Source organism: Rhopilema esculentum, chromosome 3, assembly GCF_057945365.1.
Source record: "Rhopilema esculentum isolate cy_ngs chromosome 3, ASM5794536v1, whole genome shotgun sequence".
Classification (NCBI taxonomy): Eukaryota; Metazoa; Cnidaria; class Scyphozoa; order Rhizostomeae; family Rhizostomatidae; genus Rhopilema; species Rhopilema esculentum.
This window is the reverse complement of record NC_142817.1, coordinates 7,317,047-7,334,707: the sequence shown is the minus strand read 5'-3', so window position 1 is coordinate 7,334,707 and position 17,661 is coordinate 7,317,047. Positions and strand designations below refer to the sequence as shown.

Below are 17,661 nucleotides of genomic sequence, written 5' to 3'. Positions count from 1 at the left end.
GACATTTACTGTAGCAATATTTTTGAAGTAAAGCAAAATTTAATTAAAAAACAAATAATTTAGGTAAACAGTGGCCTGATGATAAGCGTGAAGCCTGGAGTAGCACCTTAAAACAATCCTGTTTTATACACAAAATAGCGTGTACAGCTCTTCTTGTGCGGTATCGGGCAATTTATGACAGACCGGTAAACAGTAATTTTCATTACAATTTCAGCGAAACGATGTCGAGTCCTCGTCAATAAAATATTTACTGTAGCTATGTTTGTGAAGTTAAGCAAAATTTAGTTAAAAAACAATTTTGATATGCTCCATATTCATGTATAATTAAATCTACTTCTAAGGCGAGTTATAATAGAAGGAAGGTTTTGTCCTATAAGGGCGCTGCCCAATTTAGTCACGGCAGCTTATTGGTCGAGTCGATCTTCAGACTGCATCCTCAAAGCCCACGAACATTCTATGAACCATGCGACAAAAAAATTACCAAAACTCGTTTTACATTGCATATGTTAAGATATACTTTGTTTTCGAAAGAATATACTGGATAAATCGATTTTCAAAACAGAATTGAGTGTTGTCACAAAACGAAGAAAAATCAGTCTGTGTTCAAAATAGTATTTCTTATAATTATGGATTTCCTTACAGTTCTGAGAGCTCTCAAGATTTTGCGAAATTGCGCTGTAATAAAGGTTTTTTCATTCAGTGATTTTTCATATGATTCACTGTGAGCCGCCCTGTTGTAAACAGTTAATGCTCCCATAGAAGTTTATTTTCGTCTACAAAGTCGCGCTTCCCCAGGAGAACAGTTCCAATATCAAATAAATATGAGGCAAAAGTATTTTTGTTTATATGACAGCAAGATTGCAAAAGAACATACAATTTACTACAAAAACAAATTAGAATATTTTGAATGTTCTTAGCAGCGTCTGTGGTACCAGCATGCTAGACGAAATAAGACTGGGAAAGTGGAACTGTAATTACAAAGCAAAAATATCTGTGAGCGGGAACTTCAGTAAACATTCACAGGAATATTAATACTTGTGCGAACAGACAGATGGAGTATGTTAATTGTTGATAAATGTAGGAAGAAAATAACTTTGGAAAGCGCCAGTCAATAAGAGCTTTCTGTGAGAGCTTTGTGAAACTTGTTTTACCTAACATTTTCTATAGAATAAATTATAGTGTGACCAAACAATTTTAAGATTTAAATCTTTACCTTGGAAGGAAAGCTGCTAAGCCTTCAGCCTGAATAGACTCGGTCTCAGAGTCAATTTAAGTCTTCTGCAGGGCACGAGGCTAACAAAATGGCGGACAGATGCAATCTCCCACGAGGTAAAATCAAACTTGCCTATTGCGCCTCGTAAAGTTTTGTTAGTGATTTAATGTTGTTAGAATTCAAAATTTTAATAAAATACGTTCAGGAAGGTATACATTTAATAATTAAGTCATGGATAATAAAGATCCTATCACACCTGGTATACTCAAGCAGATGATGGAAATACAAGATCGGGCCTATCGCTCTTCGCTCCAGTTATTTATGAACGACGTCAAATCAGAAATTAAAGACCTGAGGAAAGATCTTAATGATGTTGTCAAATCAATTTCATTTCTGAGCAATGATAACGATTCAATAAAAGTTGAGACGAAAGCAAATGCGGCTGCAGTAACGAACTTAGCACAAAATGTAGATCGATTTGAGCATTATGTGAATGAAGGTTTTGAGGACATCGCTGACTACACTGAATATCTGGAAAATCAGCCCAGAAGAAATAACCTGAAAATCCTTGGCGTCCCCGAGAGTCCTGATGAAAAATCCTGGGATGAAACTGAAAAGAAAGTCAAGGCTTTTGGTAAAAATCTGAGCTTGGTGTCTCTGATGATTTTGAAATAGAAAGGGCACACCGTGTCGGTCGTTTTCAAAAGAATGAGAAATGTCATAGATGGATTAATGACACCAACCAGAAGCCTAAACCAAGGCCCATTGTTGCAAAGCTGTGATCTTGGAAAACAAAAGAAATGATTGTGAAGAAGGCACGTCAAGTGAAACCAAAGTGAATCATGTTCTTCAATGATTTGTCACAAAAACTTTCAAGGACTAAAAGTAAAACTTCAAGGACTGTCATTCAATTAAAGTTGTGTTTCTTTCAGTTTAGTTCATTTGAATGTAATTATTGGCCCTAATGGTTAGAACTCCAAAATATCCATGTGGCATCTGCCACAAAAACGTGAACAAAAGTGGCATTCTCTGTAATGCTTGCAAATTTTGGCAACATATAAAATGCAATAACATTTCTCTTTCAGAATATGAAGCTCTTGCGAAAGAACCTGGTGGTCCATGGTTCTGTATTAATTGCACAATAGAATATCATGCATCTGTTTTTCCTTTTGGCTTAATTAAAAATGAAACATTATCAAATCTTTTTGATTTGACAAACCTGTTGTTGATGCATCACCGTCATTTGAAATCACCTCTCATCTTACTAACTTGCCTAACCTGAAAGACTATGATATTGATGAACACTTACTATCTAATATTGACTCTAGTTATCATACTATTCAAGATTTATCTACCACTGATACTTCTCACAATGATCTTTCCTTCCTTCATATGAATATAAGAAGCCTTTACTGTCATTTTGATGAGCTTCAGACTCTGCTATCCAACTTGAATATTGGCTTCGATGTTGTTGCTGTTTCTGAAACCTGGGATTCATTTGAAAGGCCTTTGAGCACTAACGTTGACATCCCCGGTTACACGTTTCTCTCTTCTAAATCTCAAAGTCAAAATGGTGGTGTTGGTCTTTATATTAAAACCTGTTTGGGCCCTGTTCCAAGGCCTGACTTGGATAATGACAGTGGGGACTATGAGACAGTATGGGCTGAAATTGAAACTTCCAAGGAAAGCAATATTCTGATCTGTTGTGCATAACGCCACCCTAGTACTGAAATTGAAAATTTCACGGACTATATTCAAAAGACTTTATCTTGCCCCTCTGTTGCAAATAAGCAGATCTTCATCTTAGGTGATTTCAACATCAACTTACTAAATTATGACTCCCATTCTCCTACAAAGGACTTTGTAACTCTTCTTCTTTCTCAACACTTCCTTCCATTTATAATCCGTCCAACACGGGTATCTGACCATTCTTCTAACATTATTGATAATATTTTTTCCAATGTTTGCAATTTTAACACCAGAAGTGGTAATATCCTTACTCAAATAGCAGATCATTTTCCTCAGTTTTTGATCGTTCAAAAAGCAGGTATCACCAACAAAACTTTGTCATACTATAAGCATGATTACTCAAAATTTGATGAAGAACGGTTTTATACAGATTTTAACAGCCTTAACCTTGAGTACTTAAATGACAGTCAGACTGATGTCAATGCAAAATTTAATAGATTTCTTACTACTCTTGATGAAATTGTCAGGAATCATGCTCCATTAAAAAAACTAACTAAAAGAGATTTGAAATTAAGAAATAAGCCATGGATAAACAGCAGAATCCAAAAAATGATGCGCCTGAGGGACAATATCCTCAAAAAGCTAAGGAAAAAACCTGATGCTTCCCAAAGCCTTCTATACAAAAAGTTTAGAAACAGAATTGCCATAGAGCTTAAAAAAAGCAAAACCAATTATTTTCACAATTATTTTAATGAAAACAGCAAAAACATGAAGCTTTTGTGGACTGGCATTAAGTCAATCATTAGTATTAAAAATTATCGAGTAAATGTCATAAACAAGCTCAAAAATGCAAATGGAAATCTAACAACAGATTCTGCAAAAATTGCTACTATTTTCAACAATTTTTTTGTCAATGTAGCAGATGGTGTCACAAAAAGAATACCTAGGTCACCAAAATCCCCCTTAGATTATCTTGATAATGAAAATCCCAGCTCATTTTTTATAACCCCTTCAGCCCCTTATGAAATATCACATATAATTGGTGTGTTAAAAACTGGCAAATCCTTAAGCCACAATATTATACCCATAAAGTTACTAAAAATTCTGTCTCCACATATTTCTTCTCCTCTGTCCCATATTATTAATGAATCATTCCAATCTGGTATTTTTCCTGAAAAAATGCAGCATGCAAAAGTCATACGTTTATTCAAAAAAGGCTGTCCTGTAACAGTTTCTAACTACAGACCAATATCTCTCTTGTCAGTTTTCAGTAAAATTTCAGAGAAACTTATGTACAAGCGCTTATACAATTTCTTAGAAGTTCATGAAATCTTGTACAACCTTCAGTTTGGTTTTCGTGCTTCTCATTCAACAAATCATGCCTTGATTAGTCTAACAGAATATATTAAAAATTCCCTAGACAATAAACACTTTGGATGTGGAATCTTTATTGACCTACAAAAAGCTTTTGATACAGTCAATCACCAGATTCTCCTCAATAAACTTGAACATTATGGTGTACGAGGTACTGCTTTGGCATGGTTTAGCTCTTATCTTAGCAATAGAAGTCAGTATGTATCTGTAAATGGCCAGAACTCTAGTCATCTTAATGTTACTTGTGGTGTTCCCCAGGGCTCTGTCCTTGGTCCACTTCTTTTTCTCATCTACATTAATGACCTTCCAAACTCCTCTAACAAGCTATCTTTCTATCTTTTTGCTGATGACACAAACATATACTTTGAATCTGACAATCTTAGTAAACTAGAGAAAGTAGTAAACAAAGAACTTAAGAATGTTAAAAAATGGCTTGATGCTAATAAACTTGCATTAAATATAGACAAAACAAGCTTTATCATCTTCCATTCTCCTCAAAATTCTTTAGATAAAACTGTCAACATTAAGATTGGTAAGCAGCATGTTAATCAGGCTAAATATGTTAAGTTTCTTGGTCTCCTTTTGGACGAAAACCTCAACTGGAAATATCACTTGAACGAACTTTCAAAGAAGTTAGCAAGAACTAGTGGTATATTCTTCAAAATAAGGCATCTTCTGCCTACTAGTGCCCTAGTTTCTATGTATTACTCTTTATTTGCCTCTTTTCTTCAGTATGGAATCATTGTCTGGGGTCTTACCTATGGCATCCACACCAAACCGATTTACCTTCTACAAAAGAGAATTATTAGGGCTATTGCTTTCAAGAATTTTACATCACCATCTACACCTATTTTCTCTGAATTGAAAATTCTAAAGTTAAATGATTTATTTCACTTCAAGCTACTTATCTTTGTGTATGAATCTGTTCACCTGATTTCTCCTACCTTCTTCCATAATTTTTTTGAAACTTTGTCTACCGTTCATCAATATGATACAAGGCAGGCTCGCAAAGGTGATATTTTTATGACGCGCAAGAATACTTTGCAATATGGCTTACGATCTATTAAATATGCAGGCGCTAAATCCTGGAACGACATTCCATCCAATATTAAACAATCTACTTCAGTAGTGATTTTCCGTCGTGATCTGAAATTGCATCTGTTCTCAACTAAGTACCAATTCTGAATACCTTGATAAGATAATTCTTCCTTACATTGATCAATCGAATCACTAGAAGATTTCATAAATTGAATGATAAGTTTTTAGCTTAGGGGGTGCTCTCTCCTCGATTAGTCTACCTACTGAGAGAGCTCCTCCTTAAGAAATTCCTCTCCATACGAAATTCTATGTACTCTTATTGTAAAATTTGTCATTTTTTGTCATCTGTTTTAATTTGTTATTCTAGTTAATTGTATGTATTTTAGAAAGATTTTTGTATGTAGTGGAATTTTAAAATCAAAACTGAACTGAACTGATCTGAATTTCGGAATCTCTTGTAAATCTAAACGATGCATAATTTGTTTGCTTTTCATTCAACCGTCTGTCTTGCTCGCCATTATATATTTATTTTGACCGATCAGCTTTGCTAGAAGATTTCTTGTAGCAACACGACACTCAGAATCTTTTAAGTGCCAACAGGTACAAAATTTTGAAATGTGCAAATTCTACGTTCTTTGACCATTTCTTTGCCTTATTTTTCGTTGCTTCGCCTCATTTGCCTTGCTTAGTTTGAGGCCGATGGAATAAATAATCTTTACAATCTGCTCATTTTCATCGCCAATTGTTTAATGGGATTAAAAATCATGCATAGATATGTTACAAACGAATGGGGGGGGGGGGTGTTAAAAATTCCCAAAGATATGTACCGAATTCCAAGAAAAATGTTAGGACTTCCAAGAAAGGTGTAGCATATTCCAAGAAATGTTTAACGAATTCCAAGTGAAATGTTGCGAAATCCAAGAAAGATGTGGCAAATTCGAAAAACTGTCTACCAAGAATAAACAGAACTTTGAACGATCTTATCGTATTTCAGTTATTCTGTTAATTCAGTTTCTAATTAATCGTAACTGCTTCTTATTTGTTTTATTTAATCTTTAAATATCTAAAAAAGTACATTCATTTTCAACAAATCATCGAGTCACCACCAATATCTAGACAACATTTGATGTTTATATCCCCACAATTAATGCTTGAACACCAACCGTTGTTATCATTACATGAACAGCGATCGACTGTGCAATAATTATGCAGTGCCAGCACATGGGTCTCATGTCTGTTTGCGATTGTCCTGTTTTTAAAACACGTGTCAAAGAGACCAGTCTGGCACTTCAAATCGCTTGTTATTCTCTGCCATGTTCCACCATAATCTTCATCATCGCAGTAAAAACACTTCATCTTGATTGTCATGTAAGGCTCTGGAAGAATAGAAAATTGTGAATGTATTCACCCTAATACCCCTCTTATAGGCGCACCTCATTTAAAGGCGCATGCGCTTATATCCGGATATAGGCGCAGTGAGCTTAAAAGTGGACCTTAATCTTACGGTTTCGCGAGAAAGATGAAAAAACAGAAAACAGCAATGACGTTTGAAGCTACTTTTCTTGCATTATCACTTTCTTTAAATTGTGCTTTGAGTACAAATTGGCATGATGACGAAGACAACCTTGATGAAGAACAGCTGAATAAGAAACTAATGATCATTAATAATGATTCTGATTCTGATGAAGTATTTATTGAATAAATGTTAAAATATCCAGTTTCTTTGAAACATTACCCATGCAATTTTTGTTGTTTTAAACTTTCTTTTCAGCGCATTTGAAATCTTGGTTTACTATTTATAAGCGCATGCGCTATAAGGTTGGGTACATTTTATGGTGTGCAAATTACAGGATATTATTGCATACACGGGGGATGCTTTTGATGTGTAGAACAGGACGGTTCTAAGTTGCTACATCGAGTTTCACGCTGCAAAGTTTACCGTTTATGCTACGGTAAACGTTTTCTGGATGAAAACATAATTTTTCGATTTTTTCACATTCAAGTAGCCGAACTTTCAAGGCACACAATGATACCAAATTTGAAACAAACAGAAATTTTGAAAATGGAAAAAATCCCATGTAAACAAAGGTTTCCATAATTTCTTTATCAGAACTTTTAAATCTGTTGACCTGTTAAGCCGAATATCGTTGCTTTGCAGTTGTGGTCGCATGTCTCATTTACAATATCGCATGGCACATCCATGTATCCAATTTAAACAGGCTTATTGATCTTAAAGCTTCGAGTGACTTGACCCGGATTACACTCTGTACCTTGCGAGTGCGATCAGTAAAATCCCGTTTTCTCCGGACTTACAATCCCTCTACATGCTGGCACGAAAAAGTTATTTTGTACCCAAGAAACCAATCGAATGGCTCAAAACTTTGCACACGGCAAGAACAAATTTCGGGTAAGCAAAGTATGTCTCAGAATTTTCATATTTGCTCTGGTCCGTCTTTTATAGCCAAATGCAGCTATGAGAGAAAAGAAAGTTTTTTTGCCAATTTTTGACAGGGTATAGTTTCAAAGGGGGTGGAATTTGATAAATCTGAGACACAGTTTGGTAGCTAAGGTTTTGCGCTTTCTGCTGATGTAAGTCAGATTTTGGTACCTCAAAGACAAGGGTATAAAAAAGCTTTTGAAGGTGGTACACTCAATTAAGCAATAAATTTGCCTGGAAAGTATCTTTTACAATCTTTGCCAATTATTTTGAAATGGTTAGAATCACCATATTCCTGCGCATCGAATGATGTATAGTTTAATCTGATTCCGTTAATAGTTTTGCTTTTAGGGAGAGAAAACCAAATATCGTCGTCCTATCTCATACACAAGAGCGTGTACAGCTCTGCCTCTACGACACCGAGCATTTTATGACAGACCTGTTAGCAATTTGAATTACACGGGGGTTCGATGATTATACTGGTCTTTTTGAGGTGGGACGGAACGGTAAGTGGTAGTGATGTAAGTTGTGGCGATTAATGTGTTCAGCTCGTTTAAGGAGGCAGAAGGGGGACGCCAGTAACCAATGGCAGTAAATAGGTCGTTTGCTTGGTCCCAGAGTTACATTGTCCCAAATTGTCGCCATTTCCTCGTTGTGTTCGAGATGGTTTGAAATAGTCAGGTTTTTGTCCATCTTCACCCCTAGTTGCTCATGTTAAATTGACTTTCTTGCCTGTATTAGCTTAACATCAATGGGGGTTTAGACGCTGAGCTTCTATGAATTTTTTTAAATTTTTTTGAAGCCACTTCAACAAAATTTATAAATATACGTGTTAATGCCTCCAAAGAAACAACTTGAACAAAAATATGAAAAGAACTGGGTATTGGCTTTTATCATCTTTCGGCGCTTTTGTCTTTCATGACTATAGCTTCTGAGATGGATAAGGAAATTTTGGCTCAACCCCGTTTTGGCTCAACTCAACTTATTATCAGATCATTCATTTAGATAAGTTCTCAGATCTGGCCCGCCAAAAGCCATGACGGGCCCTTTGCTAGCTTATGCACAACCGGCCTATTTTTATAAGCTGTGAATCAACACCGAAGATCCTACACTTGTCTGCCATTCGGCTTGCAAACGAGATTCAAAGAAACTCGATGCTCAAAAACTAAACCAAGACTTTTCTTTGTATTTACAGTTCTTTATCACGCACAATAACGACGTTCTCTTTTCGAACTATTGAAGGAGAAATCTTTAACATTTATATTTGGTAGTTCCTAGTGGTAACTCTAGGGTCATTAAACACTCACCCATTGGGACCGTCTCAGATATTGTCATATAAGAATCATAATTACATCTATACACGGAAGTTTGGATCACCAAAGTGTGGTAAACTTTTTAAGAACGTAAACCCATTCGTTGAAATTTGATTTAATTTTGTATGGAAACCAACCTTATATATCGATATGTAGTTTATATGAATGTATTAATAAAATGAAAGGATTTGATACAGTGTTATCAAGATCTCTACTGTGAATTTGCAAGAAACTAGCACTTCAGAACGTTTAGGACATCACCATTGACACCTACCCCCCCTTCCCCCCCCCCCCCCCCCCCCCCATTTGAGAGATGTCCTAAACGTGGATGGAATACGAGAGATGGAATGAGCAGGTTTGTCTGCCTGTCTGCGTGTCAGCGGGGCTTCAGTGATGTTTTTGTGCCACGAAGATCTTTTCAGGCTTAAAGAGCGAACAAAAGTAAAAAGGAAGGGAGCGAGACTGGGGTCGCAAAGGAACTGTGGAATTCTAGTGCACCTACCTTCTCCGCGCTGCTCCTTGACGACCAATGATGACGCAGTACTGGGGACAAAGCCATCTCTAGTCAAAGTGATATCGAACAACCCTTTGGCTACACCTTCATAAAGCATCACTAACATCCCTAAGAAAAGAAAAACCGGTTACTTTCTAGTTATAATCTCAGGTAATCTAGTTATAATCTAAAGTAATCTAGGTATAATCTAAAGTAATCTAGGTATAATCTCAGGTAATCATGGTTAGATGCTGGCTGTAGCCCTGCACAGTATACAGAGTTATGTAACTGCATCTATTTTGGAACAGAGTTGTATATGGCCGCATACCCTGGGTACCAAAGTCTCAGAGGGTCAAATGATTAAGGATAGGCAAAAGGGTCAAATGACTCAATAAGGGAAAAGGGTCAAATGAATAGGGAAAAGGGTCAAATGTCTCAGAGGGTCAAATGATTAAGAATAGGGAAAAGGAAGTCCCATTCTCTTTCACATTTCTATTTCACTGTTCTTAATCCTTTAATTCTCTGAGGCTCTGGTACCCAGAGTAATGGCAGCAGTGTTGTCATGGTGTTGCATGTGCTTTTTCACGGTCAATTATTTACCATGTATATTTTCACTGCAGTGAATTTTATGAACATAAACATAAGAAATGTTTATACTTCTGGAAATAAGGATGAGGACAAAAAGAGAAATCTTGTTTAGTTGTACTTCGACATTTCAATCAGTATGACATAGTCAAAAGGACATAATCAGTAGGACATAATTAGTAGGACATAATCAGTAAAAGACGTTTCGACTCTAGCTAGAGTCATCTTCAGTGAAGTATATACAAAAGCACACAGTTTTACGTGAGTTGGAAAGGAGTACACAATAGGGATCATAAATCATGTATCCTAACAGTGCGCGGGAGAAGCAATCGGGTCGTAAAAGAAGACGTGAAAAAATGATAAACAATTTAGGGGGAAAAGAAGGGAGAACAGAAGAATGAAAGCAGGAGAAAGAAAGTCAGAATAAAGTTATGAGAATGGATGACGCTGGGAATAAAGTGAAGGTCTATTCCTGTGTATGAGAATGCTTTCATAGGTGAGTAAGTCAAGGAGTTATCTGTTCTCGAGGAATGGAAGCTGCACGTTCAGTTTTATTATCAGGCTGCCAAATAAACTATTTACAAAGGCACCAATGATGAAATATGTTTTCTGGGGAAAACTGCTTATATATTCTACCATTAATAAAGATTCGACGCAGTTTCGATGCCTTCTTTGATAGAAAAGACGAAAAGAATTAAAATTAAAAGAAGACAGGTTTAAGACAAAAAGTTATTCTAAGCGAAAACAAAGTAAATAATAGAAGTGGCTCCGCAAGGTTCTGTTTTTGGTCCCTTTCTTTTCAATTGCAAATTGCTTATCCTAAAACGAATTGTGTAACTGTGCAGATGATAGTACAATTTGAATTGAAGGTATTTATAAGAAAGATAAATCTGCTAAACCGGAACTGGAAATGAAAACCACAAATTGGCACATTTTATTGATTCCTACAGTTTTGTGAGAAGAACTTGCCAAAACAGTTATTCAGCCATGTCCTTTAGACTTCAAAACATAACTCAACGAAGCAACTAAAGCAAAAGCATAACGCTAAATGCAGAGTGGACAGGGTGTCAAAACACTTTTTCGGGATTCTTCAGAAAATGATGACGTTTGAATTCATTTGACGCATACCGGACAGGGTGTCAAAACACTCCGCCCACCTTTCTTCGGGATTCTTCAAAAAATGATGAAATTTGAATTCATTTGACGCATACCATTTGAAAGTACATTCTATCTTCATTCTAACGATATCAAGTTGTGGCACTTTCATTAAATCACATATTACTTAATGGACCTTTTAGCTATTCCACAAAGGAGTCTGGATCAAGTCATCGTTTCATACAATGACTCGATCGAGTTGCGTTAAAGTTTTTAGAGCATTTTGTCATCTTATCATGGTTGAAAAGTTTCAATTGTGGTTTGGCTCTATTTTTCTTGGTAGCTTAACTCTAACCCTTTTATTGCCTTTTAAGCACGAAAACGATAGTATTCTCCCTAACAATGACTTGGAAGGATCATCTTTTCTCCTAAAGAGGCGCTGGTCTCCAGGCTTTCCAATGTTACGTTCTCGTTACGTTGCGCATCTGCGGTGCCGAGATTTTTGTAAAATCAAGGGTTGGTGGCTCTTTTACGTTTCTTTTTGTCAATGAAGGGATTGTTGACGCACAAAAATAAAGGGACGACTGGAACAAGAACTCGTGTTACCAAAGATGACTGTCAACCAGCAAGGAACTATGATGAGGAACGGTAACAGCAACAACAACGGGAAGTCTCTGTATTCACTGTACCGAATCATCCAGATCATCTTACCAGAGTCTGACTGGATTTTCGGAATTCCTTTTTGGATCTCTGGATTTTTGAAAAATGTTAGTGGATTTTTGGGGGATTTTTGACAGGTTGTACGAGGATTTTTGTAGTGATACACCCCTCGGCGGACAGCTGGCGACTCTACTCACTATAAGTGAACGTTTCGTCGTGGCAAGGACTCGAACCTCGGACCTTTTAGCTGTAGTTCACGACCCTAACTACCAAGCCTTTCTAGTTAAAGAAAGAAAAGAAAGTCCCTTGATTTTTATCCACAAATCTTGGACGATAGCTCCTTCATAATTTAACTGCCTAATAATTTATCCGTTCGTATATATTTTAATGGTAAGAGAAGTATTTGCACTTCTAATGGCACAAATCAGAGAAAAAGGAAATTTCACAAGCTTATTTTTTAACTTGGCTATTTACAAAAAATTGAAAAATATTGAATTTTTCAAGCATAACATGTTTAGTATCTGAAACAATTCCTTGAATTCTGGTTGCCCTCTAGCTTCTTAAAGATAGACCTCCTTGAAATCTACAAGAAATTCTATTGCAGTTTTTAATTGCATTTTGTCTTAAACACCAGGTATATTGCAACTGATTCATTGGAATAAATTTTCATCTGTCCAGAGTAACTGTTAATCAATGCAATACGATTTCAGTGAACCGAAAATTTTGGTTTATCTGAATTGGATTGCTGGTAGTCTGAATTGCTTAAGCTTTTCAAGCTCTTGGGAAAATTTATTAACACTGAAGCCGCTCTCTGCATTGATGCAGATTTCTGAAATACTTATGGTTTAAACCATTAAATGCTTGTGATGTTCCATACATTACAATTAGACAGGCATATTAATGAAGACGGCAATAATTTCAATTACATACCAGCTAAAGTGAAGAAGATTATGCACTTATGGTAACTTTTGTCGACAGAACCACATAGTGAAGGCATTAGGCTTCATACAGTCGCTGTTGTTCTATTTGGTGTGCAGGATCAATAAATAATTCAAAATTTTCCTCTCAGAGTACCAGTGTATTTGACGATCAAAAGAGCACAGCTACCCGTCACTACTCAAACTAGCCGTCCATTTCTCCTTCCCAGTATGAATGAACTTCACCTGTTGTGATATGATTATTTTGCGATGCAGCATGGAGGAAAATTCCGAAGCGATAACAGCAACTGTACTAATTGAATTAAACTAATATAAGACAATATTTGCCTTAAGGTATAAAGTTCTCACCTGAAAGTTACTTCTGTTGCTTAGACGCAATTATTCTGTGCAAACCTATATGAAGAGTTTCTTTCCTCTATCCAGCATGTCTTTTATGTAGATTACAGCAGGCAAATCATGCTGTTGCTTATATTTTGGATTCGGGCCTTAAGGAAAACAGAGTTCAGCAAAATTAAGATCAAGTAAGCCTAAATTACTGAGGCAAAAGAATGGAAGGAGTTTCCATCAGAGTTTCCAACTGATTTTTAGAACTTTTAAGTTTTGACCACATAAAGCTTAAAGCGCATCATAAAATACTTCTGAATATGCAAAATTAGTTAGACATTGAGTGAGAAAATTGAGTGAGATGTGGCCAATGAAAATTTGAAGTTTGCTACCGGATTTCTGGCTCTGTTCATAAAGTTATGAACGCTCTGTTCATAAAGTTATAAACAGAGACCAAATTTCAGAGTCAGGGTCCGAAAGAACACGATGGGAAATATGTACCTAGTTATCGAAATAGGGCGAGAAAGCTGTTAGCATTCTTTGAAATGTTTGCTTTTAACAAAGCCATTTTCGAGAGACTAAATTACAAGGGTTTGATGGGGGAAAAGCCTGTGTCCATGTCGGCATATCTCAGCCAATTCGTAACACATTTAACTGATTTTACATATTTCGAGGTATTTCATGATGCTTTTTCGGACTATGGGATCAAATTTCAAAATCATTGTTTTGAGAACTCTATAAGGCCACTTGAGTTTCTCATGTATAGGTTCATATAAAATTAGTTTAGTAGTTTTAGCGATTTTTAGAGTCTTAGAGAGTAGTTTTGAAGATATCCACTTTACTTGCACCAACAGCTTCATGCTAGCTTAGAAAAATTCATTTCTTTCGGAAGATTCTTTGCTACTTTTCAGAATATATTCTCCTCTACCATACTGCACAGAAAATTATTTCATAGTTGCCTATTTTGCACATTAGCCACTTTATATGTTGATACCTCTGATTAAAATTAAGAAGTTCTATAGATTCAAAATTGGAAGCGATGTTTCTGGTGTTATTTTCTTACTGAAAATTCCTATCTTTGCCTATGTAAGAAGGAAGATGCACTGGAAAGGCTGTCCGCCAGGTTTTGTGAATCTTGCAATTAGTTTGGATAACAAGGTAATAGACAGGAACAAAGCAGAAAGACAGCGAGAATCCAATACGTTAAATTCAAATTTATGAATGAAGAAGGGTTGCAGTTGAAACCAAAGGACCCAACATACGTCAACTCTTCGATAAATTCTTAAAAATCTGTCAACTTCAATCGGAAAAATGGTCCAATCTGTGGAGCTGCAAACGTATAATTAGCCCCATTTTTTGATAGTTGTTAATTTTTGTTTATCTAATTTCTTGTTTATCCTCCTTCTTTTTCACACTGTTTTAAAAAAGATTGCAAAGTTTGTGATATTTTTTGCCTTGCGACTTTACGCTATGCTTCATTCGAAATTTTTGGATCGTTTGGAAATTTCCAGCAATAGTTGGAAGAACGTGTGCTTAGATGTTTGATCATTTTTTAGTGCATTAAAGTTTTGCCCTTTATTAATCTCCGCATCCACCACATTTAATCAATCGCCAATCTGATTCACCTTCTCATCTTCATTTTCAATCCAGCCATCTTGTATGCAGCCAATGATATTACGTCATAAGCATTGTGCGAATAAACAGTTGGTAGTTGTACCGCACAGCTACTAGTGCACAGTCAGTTTCATTTAGAGGAAGCTATCTTCACTCTAGGCAACTAAGATTAATTTGTTAACGGTAATTTAAAGAACATTGTTCATGACAATGTTAGCATGCTCTTGTAATTAATAATTTAACAAACTGGGAAACTTTTCTGAAGTTTTGCCTAACGGTATTTACTTTCGTGTCGTAGAAACTGTCATTGTTTGGGCAGACCTGTATTGAGTAATGTAGAACTGCATTGGGAAGACCATCGATGAATTATAACGGAAGCGATTTTATGAATGAACGGTACAAAGCTTTCTTTAGAACGTTTGCCGATGTTTATCAAACGTATGCATTCCCATTCTACGAAACCTATGCTCATTTTGATAAAAAATTACCAACAGGAAACGGGTGCTACGTCCCGTAGAAAAATCCCCAGAACTTGGTGCTGAAAATTAAGTGATTGCGAAAATTATTGGTTTTGCAATTGCGCTTTCAATGTGAATTACTAGTAGACTTGCGTACATACTTTTTGTTAAGCATTCTGTATCATTTTTCAATAGACTTTTCCTTAACTAGTGAAAAGCAGGAAGGGGCCTTCTATGTGCTTCCGTGCTTCCTCAGAGCTGCTCATTTTTTAGTCCCTTCCTTTCTGTTCTTTAGACTCCATCGAGCAGTTCTACTTCCGTGGTTTTCCCATTGATATTGATATTGATATTCCCATGTAGTTAAGGCGCAAGTAACTATCCTTGTGGAGCCCCATTGCTAAGGCGGACTTTCCAGAATGCTTCAAAATAATGTATTGTACGCTATTGGCTTTAAAAGACTCCAGCCGGAGTTTGTTACTCAACCGTCAACCCTCTGAGTAATAGTTTGATTTTCTCATTTTGGTCTATCGTACAAGATATACCCTTCATAAAGCCTTTCCAAATGCTGTTGCGAATTTTGCGAAAGCTCCTACCATATATAACTTTGCACTGACTGCCATTATTTCGAATCAAATCCCTAACCAAACTTTTGCACAAAATTTTATCCTCAGTGCTTCTTGTTAGGAAGTACAGTAGGGAGAAATTTGAGTTGACGATTGTTCGACTTACCAGGGGCTGGAACGTACTGAATAGATTCAAGGAGAAAGCAATATCAATTCGAGTTAACGAAAGTTCGAGTTATCGGGATAACACTGTATGAAAAATGGCATTAAGGCAAGCAAACTTGGTCGGAAAAAGCAAGCTTTCAAGGTCACTCTCTCAACCTGCTAGAAGCTATGGATGAAAACCAGTGGTTCAAGACCGCCTTTTTCTGCATGTTATGCAGATTTCAGACGCGTATTTCTTCAAAACCTGGGTCTTTGTTCCCATTGCTGACTTATATGAAAGTGAAATTTTGAGCAAGCCAGTCAAGAACGAAAATTTCCATCCAGAAGCAGCTTCTGAACTTGGTTCTTTCTTTGACTGATCAAACACTTTTCAAACATTCCTCCTGAAAAGCATCCAGCTGAATGGAACTCCAAATATTGAGAAGATTAAAGCAAACTTGACTCCTTCTGTAAATAAGCCTTACAAACCACTTGATTAGGACATTTGTTTTTCCAACAAGCTTTTGCTACTTTTGTCAATTCATTGTCGAAGTTTTAAACAATAAATCACTGATGTGCCAGCTTTGTTTCAAAGGCTATTTAGAAGACAAATTTCTATATGCCACTGGCCTATTAGATTATTCACGTCTGTCTAGGGCAAAGAGTGTTACCAGATAAATCACTGGAGGAGGAGAAATTGAGCAAGGTAACCACATATGGATTAACGTTAGCGGTTGGTAGACACCTGATGTGTTGTTTTAGGAAAGCCCCTGGCTTTATAGGGGCGTAAACAAAGTTTTGACGGAGCATCTGTTAACTCGAGATTTATTTTTTATCGTCTCCCAGCTAGTTTCTGATTAGACATTCATATAAAGCCCTCATTCAAATGCAGATGAGAATAAGAGGAAGAGAATAATGCTATAATATGTTGGAAATCCTGCCACTTTATGTTGAAACTACAACATAAAACACAGATCTTAGCTAACACGTGGCAATCACATGTCTTTCACGTGTCGTGATCAGTGCAAGAACCTTTATATATTTTGAAGGTTTAACGACATTAAGACTCAAGAAGAAAAGTGTGCAAGACCACCTGTTTTACAGTCAATCTCGCTGTCTTTCCAGTAACAAGGAATTGAAAATTGATTTTTTAAGATTGATTGTTATCGGTCTTAGCTATGTAGGTGTATGATGTAAATTTAAATAAAAATGCAGGTCAATTGTGATTCAGGATTTGAGGAATACAGGCGCTCAAACCAGTGTGCTTTATTAGCGTTTATGCTACCACTGCGTGCTGCCTTCTTATAGATCAGCCACTCTTAACCTCCGACCCGTAGGCCAGCTCCGACCCGCAACAAAATTTCATCGGACCCGCCCAGTGCTTTCGCCTCAAACATATTTCCATCCAAGGCCCTCTCGTTTCCATCCAAGACCCATCCCTCGAAAAAGCGCCCATCCTTTAACTTTCTAAAACAGGCCCTTATTCAAATTTTCGGGCGCTTACAAAGAAGGGCTTAAGCTAAAAACACTATCAATCTCTTAATTACTTTCAAATTAATTTTTTAAATAAGCCCCCCCCCCCTCGATTGAGCACCTCCCTCGAATAAGCGCCAACCCTGAAGGCTCCAAAATTGAATAAGCGCCAGTGCTTATTCGTGGCATTACGGTACAATGTCTTTAGTGACCTGGAGCTTTTAAACAGGCGCAAGATGTTTACACCCCC

The 17,661-nt window shown here is 36.6% G+C and overlaps 1 protein-coding gene and 1 pseudogene across 1 annotated transcript; one reads left to right on the top strand and one right to left on the bottom strand.

The window, feature by feature from the left end:
- The first annotated feature begins 63 nt into the window (after positions 1-63).
- On the top strand, positions 64-2,175 carry LOC148960525 (uncharacterized; annotated as a pseudogene).
- Positions 2,176-6,263: 4,088 nt separating this feature from the next.
- Positions 6,264-13,028, bottom strand: LOC135692466 (uncharacterized). The gene is made up of 3 exons (XM_065210592.2): positions 12,828-13,028; positions 9,567-9,686; positions 6,264-6,690 (listed from the first exon to the last, which is right to left on the bottom strand). The coding sequence occupies exons 1-3, from the start codon at positions 12,892-12,894 to the stop codon at positions 6,398-6,400; spliced, it is 480 nt and encodes a 159-aa protein (XP_065066664.1). The 5' UTR covers positions 12,895-13,028; the 3' UTR covers positions 6,264-6,397.
- Between the last annotated feature and the right edge of the window lie 4,633 nt (positions 13,029-17,661).